Genomic DNA, 14,620 nt, shown 5'->3' with positions numbered 1-14,620 from the left:
AGAGTGTTTACAAAGCTCGTATTGCAATGCCAGTGGTATCGAGACTTTTCCCAGGGACCCGGATGGTCCCAGGCCTGACCCTAGTGAGCCCTGGGGTCTCGTGGAGGTGGAGTCACCTCTCTGAGCCTCAGTTTTCCCTTCTGTAAGGTGAATAACTTGGACTCCATTTAGATCCTTCCAGCTCTGAGACTTTATTAGTCTGTGAGTTCCTGGACCAAAAGTTAGAAAGTGACTGTGTTCCCTCATAAAGTGGCAAAGATTTGAGTCCTGGACTCAGCAGGACCTAGACCTGAGGAGAAGGGGACGACAGAGGATGAGATGGTTGGATGGCATCACTGACTCAATGGACATGAATTTGAGTAAGCTCCAGGAGTTGGTGATGGACAAGGAGGCCTGGCTTGCTGTGATGCATGGGGTTGCAAAGAGTCGGACACAACTGAGTGACTGAACTGACTGAACTGAGACCTGCTCTAGCACTTTTTGACTCTGATTTGAATCCATCTCCTTGAACTACCAGTTCTGACTCAGTCCCTTCCACCAGAAGCCTTGCTCCATCACCCGGAATTCCGCTTAATTCTACAAACGTTGACTCAAGACTTAAACTGTATCCCCACTGCATGGCTGCAGAGATGACCAGTTTCCCACATTGGGTAATCCACAGTAAGATATGAGGTCAAGACTTACTAAAACTTCCTTTCTCCAGAAATCTCTCTAGGTCCTACACTCATGGTTTCGCAGAGTGTGGTCCTTGGACCAGTGACATCGACTTCACACAGGAACTTGCTGGAAATGCTTATTTTCAGGTGCCAGCCGATATCAACAGAATCAGAAACTCTGGAATTGAGGCCCAGAGACCTTAATTTTTAACAAGTTCTTCAGGGAATTGGGAGACACCTGGAGTCTGAGGACTACTGAACTAGCCCTTTCCAGGACAGGCTGCAAAAGCTATGTCTCTGAGCTCTCAAGGGACCTGAGGAGACGTCCAGGAGAAAGTCAGTCACTTGGGCTACCAGAACCTGTTGTTTTCAACTCTCGGCCACAGCTCCCTGGAGGGTCCCTCCAACACCGTTTCTAACCTCTGAGGTGGTTTTGTGAATGCCAGGCATTGTGAAAAACTCCTCATTTGTTTTGATGAGAAGGAGTCCAGCAGAGCACATCATTCTTTGTGCAACTTCCAGACTCCCCTTTAAATTGATTGTGGTGCTTGCCAGGATGCACGGGAACCCAGACCCACAGAAAGAATCCCAGTCCCGGCGGGACCCCTGCTTCCAGAGGAAGAGCGTTCTTAGGGAGCCAGTGTGCCGTCTCCATGCCACCCTCCCTTCCAAGGAGCCTTTTGTTAATATCCTCCCACATGGCTGGGTCCAGGCTGGTTCCAGTCCTTCTGAGCAGGTGGAGATCACTGGGTCCTGTTCTCCCTGTAGTCAGTTCAGACTGAAGCTGGTAGAGCAGGGGGTGTGTGTCCAGCCTCAGTCGTGGGAGGTTTATCATGTGTTGCCAGGACCCAGGGCCACACGCTAGACCACAGACACTTCTCATGGAAATTAGAGAATGGCACTCCCTCCAGGGGCCTCCCAAGTGGACACAGCCCCTGGGGCTCAGGAATGGGGTGGATTTCAGGCCCTCACACTTCCTCGGGCAGGTACACAGCTGTCCGCGGCCACCCTGCCCCTCCCCAGCCGGAGCCTGGCACAGGGAGGACTGAGAAAGGAGAGGGGTCGGGGGTATTGTGGGTGGAGCAGAGCCTGCCTGTGAAGCTCCCACATATTGTGGGGGGTCCCGCCTGCTGGGCCCAAGACTCAGCTCTTTACCCACAGCTAATCCTCAGAGCCTCGGTGAGGTGTTGTCCTCCACAGAGTTTTTCTGTTCCTAAATTATAAGAGATTTTCAAACTCTCAACACCTTCATGCTCTCATCTATCCAATGGATATGGTTCCCTTGCTCTTCAGAGCTTCTTCTGGAAACCACAGGAGACCATAGTGATGAAAGCTGTCTGGAGTCAAGATGTTAAAATGTCACGGTTGATATTGATCTTATCCCTGGGTCCTCAAAGGCAGTTTCTGCAGGCTCTGGTTTGAGAAACTCACCTTAAATTCACCCAGCCCCCAGTGTTATGTGTGGGTGCCACCAAAGGTCGGCTTTCTGCCATGATGCTGGTCTGAGGGGTGGGGGTTATGTGCTTCTGCCCCTAAAATTGTTAGGCGTGTGAGGCTGCTGTGCACGAGCTGTATGTGAGCAGGCGCTCAGGGGAGAGGCAGGGCCTGGCAGGCTGGCCTGGACAGGGTGACCTCACTGGCCTTTCCCACTTGTCATTTCAATGACTGGGCGCACTGCTTCATTTTTGGCTTTTTCCCTCTTTTTTGCAGCTGCGCTGATTGGGATTTAGGGCAGGCATTTGAGATCCCTCTTCTAATCTCTGTCAAATTGGGATTTACCAGTGGGAAGTCTGGGAAAGGGAGGGAGGAAGGGGAGAGAGGCCGGAGGCCGTCGCTTAGAACATTGGAGAAATTCCAGGAGGAACACCCAGCCTCCACCTCCACCCTCTGGGGCAGAAGGCCTCTCATCTCATTCTCTTTCCAGAATGCCTTCTTGCTTCAGCACTGGAGGAGTAAGCCTCACAGTTGTGCTGGTAACGGAGAGACTCTGATACTTGCCTTTTTTCCAGCTTAACTCTGCCCTTTGTGGAAATGTTTCTTGGCCAGGTACCGTCTCCATCTCCACTGCTGCCCCCACCTGCCAGCCCCCTACCCTGGTTGATATTGTTTCCTTCTCAACCAGATTAGTGCAACAATGGTCTGGACTGTCCACACTGCGCACCCCTACCCGACTCAACTGACCTTTTTATTCTTTTTTTTTTTAAAGAAACTGAGGTATAGTTGATGTACAATATTATATAAGTTACAGCAACATAGTGATTCGCAGGTTTTAAAGGTTAACCTCCATTTATAGTCATTAGAAAGTATTGGGGAATTCCCTGGCAGTCTAGCAGTTGGAACTCTGCTTTCACTGCCGAGAGCACAGGTTTAATCCCTGGTCAGGGAACTAGGATTCTGAAGGTTTCGTTGCAAGGCAGAAATAAATAAAAGGAAACATTGACTATATTCCCTCCATTGTACGATATATCCCTGTAGCTTATTTTATGCACAGAAGTTTGTACCTCTTAATCCCTAACTGGTGTATTGCCCCACCCCTTCCCTGTCCCCACTGCAAACTGCTAGTTTGTTCTCTATAGAGGACTGTTTCTTTTTTGTTTTATTCACTAGCCTTATTTTTTAGGTTTCACATATAAATGATAGCAGTTTGTTTTTCTCTGTCTGACTTGTTTCACTTAGCATAATACCCTCGAGGTCCATTCATGTGGTCACAAATGGCAAAATTTCATTCTTTTTTATGGCTGAGTAATATTTCATTGATTATATTTAGCACGTCTTCTTAATCCATTCATCTGTTCATGGACACTTAGGTTGCTTCCTTATCTTGGCAGTTAGAAATAATGCTGCTATGAACATTGCGGTGCCTATATCTTTTTGAATTAGTATTTTTGGGGTTTTTTTTTTTCAGATAAATATGTGGGAATAGAATTGCTGGGTCATATGGTAGTTCTATTCCTAGTTTTTTGAGCAATCTCCATAGTGTTTTCCACAGTGCCTGCACCGATTTACGTTCCCACCCACCGTGTATGAGGGTTCCTTTGTCCGTATCCTCTCCACAAACTTCTGGCCCATTCAATTAACCTTTTATTCCATAACTTCCCTGCGGAAGAGATAAGTTACATAATATAATGCTAATCATATTATGCCCATCAGCTGTGGTATCAGTACAAATTTCAATCTGAATTGAAAGTCTTTTTGTAACTGACTTCAAGCTACCCCTCCAACTTCATTGCTATCCATAACTCTTAGCAGTGCCTTCAACGCTCATTCTATTGTCTGCTATATTCATGCCATCTTGGGCTTTTGTTCATGGGCTCCTCTCCACACGTTCCTTCTCACAGTCCAGACACTATACATCTGTAAAGCCAGTCTGTGTCCCATCTCCTTGACCCCAGCCCAGTTCCCTGAACACTTATCATCTGCACCAAACAGTGTCATACTTATTATTCTTTCCTTTTTCTGTTAAGTCTCCCCAGGTAGACTGTAAACTCCTTGGGTCCCCACCGTAAGCGTCTTCTATACTTCCTGCAGTATCCAGCCGAGCTAATGTGCTGTGCAGTAAATAACAAAGTAATTTTGACGCTGCTCAGATGTTTGCCCACCTAAAAACTACACTGACAACTTTCTAGAAGCTGAAGTTCACTTCTTTTGTAAAAAGAAATAGTGTCTTGTTTGCTGCCAATATTCATGATCACCCAGTCAAACACATATACATCCTTACAACCTTCCTGAGTGAAGGAAATGATGAAGATTTGAAAGGTGACCCCTGGCCCTAGGATTTCCAACCTACCTTGAGTCCTTAACAATCTTATTTTATTTATTTTTAATTGAAGTATATTCGATTTGTGATATCATGTTAGTTTCAGGTATATAGCTCAGCAATTCAGTTATGCAGATATATATAACTTCTCCAGATTCTCTTTCCTTATAAGTTATTACAAAATATTGAAAACAGTTCCCTGTGGTATACAGGAGGCCTTTGTTGGCTATCTGTTGCTAATTCATTGTTGTTGTTCAGTCACTCGGTCGTGTCGAGCTCTTTGCAGGCCACATGGACGGCAGCACGCCAGGCTTCCCTGTCCTTCACCATCTCCCAGAACTTGCTCAAACTCATGTCCATTGAGTCAGTGATGCCATCCAACCATCTCATCCTCTGTCGTCCCCTTCTTCTCCTGCCTTCAATCTTCCCAGCATCAGGGTCTTTTCTAATGAGTTGGCTCTTTGCATCAGGTGGCCAAAGTATTGGAGCTTCAACTTTAGCATCAGTCCTTCCAGTGAATATTCAGGACTGATTTCCTTTAGGATGGACTGGTTTGATCTCCTGGATAACTTATATATAGTCAGATATTTATGCGTAATACTCTTATGATATGTTTGCCCTCTCCCTTTTCCCCAGGGAGCACCTGTGAGAACAAGCGAGCGGACGTGGTCTTTATCATTGACAGCTCGCGCAGCGTCAACACCCACGACTACGCCAAGGTCAAGGAGTTCATTGTGGACATCTTGCAGTTCTTGGACATTGGCCCTGATGTCACCCGTGTAGGCCTGCTCCAGTATGGCAGCACGGTAAAGAATGAGTTCTCCCTCAAGACCTTCAAGAGGAAGTCTGAGGTGGAGCGCGCCGTCAAGAGGATGCGGCATCTGTCCACGGGCACCATGACGGGGCTGGCCATCCAGTACGCCCTGAACATCGCCTTCTCGGAAGCAGAGGGGGCCCGGCCCCTGAGGGAGAACGTGCCTCGGGTCATAATGATCGTGACCGATGGGAGGCCCCAGGACTCGGTGGCCGAGGTGGCTGCAAAGGCCCGGGACACAGGCATCCTGATCTTTGCCATCGGTGTGGGCCAGGTGGACTTCAACACGCTGAAGGCCATCGGGAGCGAGCCCCACGAGGACCACGTCTTCCTGGTGGCCAACTTCAGCCAGATTGAGACGCTGACCTCAGTGTTCCAGAAGAAGTTGTGCAGTAAGTCCTGCTCCTCTGTGGCCCTTCTGGGGGCATTGTTAGGATGAGGTCATTCACCTTCCCGTGTTCATTCTGTGCTACCTGGTCCCAGGTACTGTGCTGGCAAGGGGTCTTTAGCAAAGGTCGAGATAAGACACAGTGTTCCCTTGGGCTCACACTCTGGCCAAGGACGCTCATTAAGGATGCAATTTACAAATAAGTAATTAACTGTAGTTTTAAGTGTAACAGGGGAAGAATTCAGGGCAGGACCTGACCTAGGCCAGGGGCTCAGGGAGATTTCCCTGGGGAAAGGACATTTATACTCAAGCTGCTTAATGAGTCAGAGTAGGGAGGGGAAGTTTTCCTCCAGCACCTTGGATTGGCCTGGCATTACCTAGGTTGGAATTCATGAGTTGGAGTAAGCATGAAAATGGGGAAAATGTAACTTCTCCTTGGATGGCGTGGAATACTAGGCATTTTTGCTCGACAGTGGTGCTAGCTGGGGATGTTTCCTCAACCCAGAGAGAAGCCTAGTGTATCGGGGGTGAAGACGTGCTCCTGGTGCCCCCTCACTGGACAGGATGGCAGGTGCCTCCCAACTTCTTCTGCAAGGTCATGCCTCCCCAAGTCCTTGAGCTGCCTTATTCTGCGTTAGAGGTCTTCTCCCCCTTCTTGCTTTCCAGCCCTGCTCTCCCTTCCTTGCCAGACTCCTCCCAGGAGCCTCCAGGCTGAGCTCCTGTTTCCGCTCTCCTGAAGGCCAGCCTGTCCTCGTCTCAGTCTCCAGCTTCTGCCACTGTCTTCTCGTCCTTTCTTCCTCCAGAAGGGCAGGGGCCCAGGGTGCCAACGCAGGCTCTGCGCTGGTCCCTGGAAATGGGACAGGCCTCCTGACCTGGTAAAACAGTGTTCAGTCCTGCCTTGCCCACCCCCGTGGCCTCTGTCCCCTCCAACTGCCTTGCTTCTTTGATGGGAAAACAAAAGGAAGTGTCTATTCTGAGATGACTAGTATTTCCCTGGAGTCTGAGTGGAGATTGACCTTATGGACCAGATTCATCTCCAACTCCCCAGGAGCAGGAACCTTTGGATCACTTCTCAGAATGTGAAAAAGTCCCTCCATCACCTCTCCCCTGCCCCACCCCATCAAAGCCTCAGGAAGGAAGAACAGTGTGCTTTTGATGTGTCTTTAAAGTTCTCTACTGAAACTGACTTCAAAAAGCAGAGAGCCCGTTGATTTTTTACTCCAAAATCAAAAGGTTTACTTGAAAAATCAATGCCATGAAGGAAAAAGAACCTTTCGCTGTGCAATGTCACTTGGAAAATATTCAGAAGTGCCATTTCCCTGGCGCCACAGAGGGTCTGGGCTGCTACAGTGTGCCGTGGCCTGAGTCACTTGGAACACTTCACCTAGTAGAATGCGCTGCAAACATTTTTAAGGTTTATGACTTTAAATGACTTCTGCAGAATTTACGCTCCCCCTTTCCTGGAAATATTTTAAAAAAGAAAGAAATTGGTCCTGTAACAGTTTTGACAGGTTTATTCATTTGTCTCGGAAAAATGTTAATGGAGGAGCTCTTCTCTAAACGCTCTGAATTGAGCAGGGAAGGGAAAGGTAATACGACGAGGGTGAGGTTGTGAACTTGCTCGTAGAAGAACCTTCTCTCTGCTGTTTGACCAGGCAGCAAAAGTAAAAGACAGCTTGGCTACCCACCTCATTTCTTTAAGAGCTCTAAGAGAACATCAGTATTATGCCATTCATTCATTCCCCAGGGCCCAGAGACTGAATCCCTCTTCCCATCCTGCAGGAGGCCAGCTCCTGAATCTCCGCATCACAGGGCTCCACTGAGCAGAGCTGTCAACTGTCTCAAAAAGTTAAGGGGGCCCCGGGGCCTCTTTGTCAACTGTGCAGTAAAGATCTCAATAACTAACATTTACAAAGTTCCTTCTCTTGTGTTTTCACACTTGATCCTCACAAAAATCTGGGGAGGAGGCATGGTACTATCCCTCCCTTTTATAGGACTGTAAACTTGTCAAGTGGATTCCCCAAGAACAAGCAGCCAAGAGATGGGGGGCGGTGGGTATTCTGCTTCCAGACCTCTTGCTCGTTTCACCTCTCTTCGCATTGGGAGGTAGACATTCCTCTTTTAAGGTAAACAGTTTTCTGCGAGCAGCATCTGCACAGTCCAGCCACGCTAGGTCCACCAGCTCTGAGGTCGACATTCACCTTGGAGTTGGATGGGAAGCCTTTGTAGCAGGGGGAGCTGTCTCAATGACCCCCCCTGCCAACTGTGCAGATGCTGAGCACATCTGTAAAATGGGGGTTTTACCCGCAGAGCGTAGATGCATGAACAGATGGCATTATAAGCTGTAGAGTCCTATTCCATGTGCACCGTGGTGTGTGTGACTACAGTCAGACACACAGAGGACCAGCAGGGTAGGCAGATGGCCTTGGGTTTGACCTGCCCTCCAATCCTCAGACAACAGCAATGAGTGACTTCCGTGTTTCAGACAGCAGTTCTCTGGGGTTTTGGAAATCTCGTTTGTTCCTTAAATGTTTATTGAGCTACACTCTGATAGTATAATTACAGCTAATTTTGTCCTAGGCTAGATACCTTCCATACATTATTTGACTGAACACTTATAACAGCCCTGTGAAGCAGGTACTATTATTACCCCATTTTATAGAAGTAGAAACTGAGGCTTAGAAAGGATAAGCAGCTTCAAGTGGCAGAGTTGGAGTCTCTCTGGTTCCAGAGTACTTACCCTCCACCTGCCAGGCCCAAGGGTTTCAGGATGGTGGGAAAATGCTCTTATCACAGATAAACAGGACGTTTGCTGTATAAAGTGTACACTTCAGAGACCTTGGGAAGTCACCTGGCACTGGGGGACCTCTGATCACAGAATGCCTGGTTCTGCCTAGGGAGTCAGGAGAACTTTAAAGAGGAGATCATAATGATGATAGCTTTTATTCTCACAACAAACCTGTGAAGTGAGTGCTCCCATAATTCTCATTTTACAGAAGAGACAGCGACCCAGAGACATTCAGTAACTTGACCAAGGTCACACAGCATTCGATGGTAGAGCTGAGGTGTGAACCCAGGCATCCTGGCTCAGAACCTACATTTTAACCACGATGTGCTACATGGATGTGAAAGTTGAATGGCAGTTTATTGGATAGAATGTGTAGGAAGGGGGATTGCAAGGAAAAGAATGATATTTTTAATAGTTTTTTTCTCTTTCATTTAAAAACAAAAACAACAACAAAAAACGAGTCCAGAGTCTCTGGTAATTTCATGACTTCTAAGGAGACACAACCCACAACTTGAGAAGTGCTAAACAACAGGCTCGGCAGGGACACAGAGGTCAATAGACATGGAGAAGAGGTTTCAGAGGGAAGATGGGCTAAAGCTGGTGTGCTTTGGGCGGAAGTGAAAAGCACGGCTGGATCTGTGGATTGGGAGAGAGACAAGGTGTCTTCAGGTATGATGAAAACAGACACTTTTATTGTGCAATTAGAAGGTCTGACCTTGACTGGGAGTCCTGGCTCTGGCGCTCACTGGTGTGGACATGAACTCGGGCACAGCGGTGGCCTTGTACCCACTGGTAGTGAATCCCTATACCAGCCACAGCTGAGGGCAGGGGCAGCGGGGGCCTCCTGAGGTTGCATTCTCAGGCTGCCAAGAGAAACTTAGAGGCCTGGTGCCCTGTGAATGAGGCCCTGTCTGCAAGGTGACCAAAACCTACCCGTGCTGAGGCCCAACGTTTTTGCCACCCAGTGAGAGAGGACACTGAATTTAAAGGCTGAAAAATGCGTGTCTATCCTGAGCCTTCTGACAGCTTGTAACCTGGGTAGGGCTGTCAGTTTTCTTTCCTTTTTTTTTTTTTTTGCTTTTGGCTGCACCAAGCCACTCGCAAGATCTTAGTTCCCCGACCCAGGACTGCAGCCGGGCCCTCAGCAGTGATAGCACAGAGTCCCAACCCCTGGGCCACCAGGGAATTCCTAGGGCTGCTTTTAATTAACCTCTTGGCATCGGCTTTATCAGCTTAGCCTGGTATTTAAAGCCTGGAGGTTGGTCGTTCCTACGCTAAGAGCCCCACCTTACCCAGGCACCATCGAAGGCCCTAATGGTGTTCCTGGGCTTCTCTGGTGGCGCAGTGGTAAAGAATCTGCCTGCCAGTGCAGGAGACGCCAGAGACACAGTTTTGATCCCTCAGAGTAGGAAATGGCAACTCACTCCAGTAGTCTTGCCTGGAAAATTCCATGGACAGAGGAGTCTGGTGGGCTACAGTCCACGGCATCACAAAGAGTCGGACACGACAGAGTACTCAGTCACTCGATAGTGTTCCTAAGACACATTTCCCATCAACCCGCCTGGATAAAGCCCACACTTACTGCAGCCCTTCAAGGCCCTGTCACTCGGTGGGAGGCCAAATCAACTTCCACATACCCTGACTTTCCATGCCCAGTAATAGTTCAAGACCCCCAATCAGCCCACCCCTGCTTTGATCATTCATTGGTCAATCACACATCCATTAATAAGCATTTATGAATGTTCAGACTTACTAGTTAAAAAAATCCAAAATCCAATCCTGCCAATGACTTAGTGTGCTTATTAGTGATTCTTTCTCCTGAACTCAAAGCCTTGTTCCAGCTTCAACCTACAAGGCCTTCGAGGTGTGAGACCCCTGCAGGCCAGTGTAGGAGGCAGGACAATCCCCCTCCCTTCGGTCACATCACAAAGGCTCATCCCCCGGGAGAGGAAGGCGCTAGGGTCAGATGCTGTTAGGATCACTCATTCCTACCTATAGAATTTCAGAGACGGAAATTTTTATACGACCTTAGTAAAAACGTTTGGGGTTCTTTTGATTGAAAGTAATAGACGTTCAGCTTGAGCTAGCTTTAGAAGAGAGGGGATTGTGTTATATTAATCATGGAAATAAGAAGGGTAGTGAATGATAGTCCAGCTTAGCTTCCATCTCCACTCTCTGCTTCCCCTTGGATTTATCTGGTTCCCTGGGCAGACAGCATGTACCCTGTCAGCCCTCAGATATTCTTGCCCTTGGTGTAAGCGCCCCCTTCCTCAATTCTTGTGCCTAAATGCCAAGAAAAGACTCCAATTGACAAACGCTGTACACTCAACAGTGGCCAGGAGTGGGACTGCCTCACACCAACACATAGTTCCCCCTGTCATCACACATTTAGAATGAGAAGGAAGGACAGCTTCTGAAAAAAGGAAGTGTCTGTACTGAAGGCCCCTAGACACCAGACATGCCTTTGTTCTACAGGTGAAGAAATAAGTTAGAGACAGCTCCCCAACTTACCTGAACGTCCCTCACTTGTTCTAGGCAAAGGGAAACTGGAGCAGAGGTCTTCTGGCTTCTAATCCAGTGCTCTTTCCATTACACCAAATTCCTGGTTCCAATTTCTTTTATAGTACATAGCCAAAACAAGCCTTAGTAACAAGCTGTCACTCCAAACCTTATGCAGTGGTGCTTTTAATTTCCCTATTTGACAAGTGAAGAAAGCAGAGCTCAGGGAAATTAAGGAATTCATGCAAGGTCCTGGTGAAGCTTGGCTTTAGTCTGTTCCCAGAAGTCGTCCGCTATGCTGTCTGCAGCTGAGCAGTTATTTTCTCTGCCTCGCATCTCCTGTCTAAGTAATCCTGTCAGGGTCTCCGTGAGAAGTCAGGCAGCGGGCTCATCACTTGGGCCTCGCACCAGTGGATAGCGGCTGTGTTGCTGGTTGCCTAGACTTCAGATTTCCTTCATTACAGAGGAGAATCATGACACGCTGAGAGTTGCACAAGAACCCCCTCTGTGTCCGTGGGTAATGTGATGCCAGCAGCCTGGAAAAGAAGAGAGATTTCCAGGGTGCAAAGCAAATGCAAATTAAACACAGGATAATGATTTTTCCCTGTCAAAACTTAATGTTTGCTAATCCTGAGAGCTAAAGTTTGGAGGAAGTGGGAATCATTACTCTCATGCATTGCTGGTATGAGCTACCTTACAAGGCAATCAGGTGATATCTGTTTAAAGCAGGACCCAGTCCTAGAGAAACAGTTGCACATGTGCTCAAGGAGATGTGTTTGAGAATGCTTATCACAGCACTGGGAAAGTGAAAATGTGGACTGGTTGGGGAAATGGCTAAATAAAATGAGGCGTAGTCAATGACCAATGGATAAAGCAATTCAAAGGAATAAACCAGACCTAATGTACTTGATCACCTGCTTCCCAGGTGGCACTAACGTGCAGGAGATGCAGGTTTGATCCCTGGGTTGGGAAGATCCCCTGGAGAAGGGAAAGGGTGCCCCACTCCAGTATTCTTGCCTGGGAAATCCCATGGACAGAGGAGCCTGGAGGGCTACAGTCCATAGGGTCGCAAAGAGTCGGACATGACTGAAGGCGACTTAGCAGCAATGTACTTGAGCAAATCTAAGATGTATAGTTGATTCTCATTATTCTTGGTAATAATGTTCTGTAAAGTCCTGGTGAATACTGAATTACTAAGTATGGACCACTGCTCCTAGAGGAAATACAGGGTTAGGGTCCTCTGAGCCTCTGGTCCAGCATTATTGTCAACTGATCAATACATTATCTTGTTTTATGTATGTTTCTGTTTAAAGACACCATAAGGACTTCCCCTGTGGCTTACCTGGTAAAGAATCTGCCTGCAATGCAGGAGACCTGGGTTCAGTCCCTGGATTGGGAAGATCCCTTGGAGAAGGAAAAGGCTACCCACTCCAGTATTCTGGCCTGGAGAATTCCATGGAGTGTATAGCCCATGGGGTCGCAAAGAGTCAGACATGACTGAGTGACTTTCACTTATTTATATATTGTGGATTCATTAACATTGAACTCACAGCCAACAGCACTATCACTCATGCCTGGATGAAGTTTATTAAACACACATTTTCTCTGAAACGCACCTCACAGCCTTCTCGCACTTAGGAACACCAGACACACTTCACTTCAGCAAACACCAGCACTTCAGCACTACGCTTGGGGCCATCCTAAACAGCAAAATCACCAACAAAAAGCACAGAAACACAAAAGGTGTGGCACCTAATAGGCCTTGAAAAGGACACTTGTTCCCAGCCTGAGAGCAGAAACAAGAGGGCAGGGCATCGCCTGTGCAGCTGCAGGTGGGAGTGAAAGCATCAGGCAACTTGCATTTTCCATCGCTCTGCACGTGTCCTTAAATGATGTTGAAAACACTGTGAATACTGATTTTAGGGTTACAAATAAGTTCTTGTAAGTAGGCGAATTTGCAAATATGGAATCCGTGAATAATTAGGATCAACTGTCTGTGTCCTCACATTTGAACATCTCCAGAAACTGGACGGATCTTAGATTCCATGAAAGAGAGTATATATCAGTAGAGATAGAATCTGTTATTGATGTTGAGTGAAAAGCCAAGTTGAAGATGAATATATATAGGATGAACCCAAACATGTAAAATAAAAGCCCACCACACTTCTCCTTTGCTACATACAGTTAATGCATATCAAACATTCTGCTGGGGAGTGTTCTAAGCTTAATTTTAAGCTTAAATTTAAGCTTCACCATCTTAATTACTTTATCCCTTACAAGGCCCTTATGAAATTAGTACTATTTTTACTCCCATTTAATATTTTAAAAGTTAAGAATATTGCTCATGGTCACAAAAACAGATATTTCAGGACTTCTGGGGTGGTCCAATGCAGGAGCATCACGCTCCCAGTGCAGGGGGCCTGGGTTCCATTCTAGTCAGGAAACCAGATCCCACGTGCACAGCTGAGAGTTCACATGCCATGCGAGATCCCATGTGCCACAACTAAGACCTGGCACAGCCAAAAACATTAAAAAATAAACAAAAAAAATCCCAGGCTATTTCTTTCACACTGAAGTAAAAATGACTGATTTTAATCTAGAAGCTTTCCTAACGTTATTTATGGGCTTACCAAGGGGCACGAGTGGTAAAGAACCCACCCGGTATGCAGGAGACATAAGAGATACCAGTTCAATCTCTGGGTCGGGGAGATCCCCTGGAGGAGGGCATGGCTCCCCACTCCAGTATTTTTGCCTGAAGAATCCCATGGACAGAGGAGCCTGGCGGGCTACAGTCCATAGGGTCCCAGAGAGTCAGACAAGACTGAAGCGACTTAGCATGCATTCAGTGTTATTTATATCTTAGGAATTAAAACACAGACAATTGTAAACTCAGAGCAATCACAATCATTCTAAATTGTAATCTTAGGAAATAAAAAAGTTTTACCTTCATTTACTGCCCACCATGTTTCTTACTTTGAAGTAAAGGGACATATACTTAGGATATGCCATTGATTTCATCAGAAGCTGAGTTTTCCAACACAGGGTTAAGAAGACTGTTCTTAGCTTTTGAAAGTCTCTTCTGTTTTGGCTTTATAAAAATAAATTTCTATGCATGGACGTCCTTTTTGTTTATGAGAACATTTGCATAACTTGTACTCTGTTTATACTGATACTTGTTAATTTTAAATATGTTCAGGTTGAATTGTATGAAGCCAAGTAATAAATTTAAGGTGTAAAAAACAATAAGAATTTTTGTGAGCTCTGGACAGACTTCTGCAAGAATTGATGAATCTGAAAGCTGAGGTACTTCAGAAACTAAATGTGGATATATTTATAAATTGAGACATAAAGATTATGGAAACATATGAATGCATTTTTTTACTCCAAAAATTTTATAACATTTTTGCCTATTAAAAAAATTACATTATTCTTTGGATTGCTGAGCCTGAGACTCTGGTGGTCTTTATTACATCCTCATTTAACTAATAAATTTTCCTCCAAGCCCATTTCTGCGAAAAATCCATACACTAACCAAAGCCCTTTCTGGTATCAGTAAACCCTCTGCTCACCAATTGGATGTTATTAATTGCACTGTGAAATGTCTGTCTTATGACAGTGACCTATGGTCACTTTTGACCTGTTTTTAGTTGTTGTTGTATTGTTTAGTTGCTAAGTTGTGTCCGACTCTTTTGCAACTCCATAGACTATAGCCCGCTAG

General features: G+C 46.5%; 1 protein-coding gene across 2 annotated transcripts in view; it reads left to right on the top strand.

Moving 5' to 3' along the window:
• The window catches only part of MATN2 (matrilin 2), a 149,614-nt gene that overhangs the window by 31,283 nt on the left and 103,711 nt on the right, over positions 1-14,620 (top strand). For both annotated transcript variants that reach the window (XM_068983540.1, XM_068983539.1), the window contains exon 2: positions 5,050-5,619. In XM_068983540.1, the coding sequence (XP_068839641.1) occupies positions 5,050-5,619 (570 nt within the window). The remainder of the gene's footprint in view (positions 1-5,049; positions 5,620-14,620) is intronic.

The sequence above is a fragment of the Capricornis sumatraensis genome, chromosome 11 (assembly GCF_032405125.1).
Source record: "Capricornis sumatraensis isolate serow.1 chromosome 11, serow.2, whole genome shotgun sequence".
Lineage (NCBI taxonomy): Eukaryota > Metazoa > Chordata > Mammalia > Artiodactyla > Bovidae > Capricornis > Capricornis sumatraensis.
Note: the sequence above shows the minus strand (reverse complement) of the source record. Positions and strands in the feature narration are given on the sequence as shown.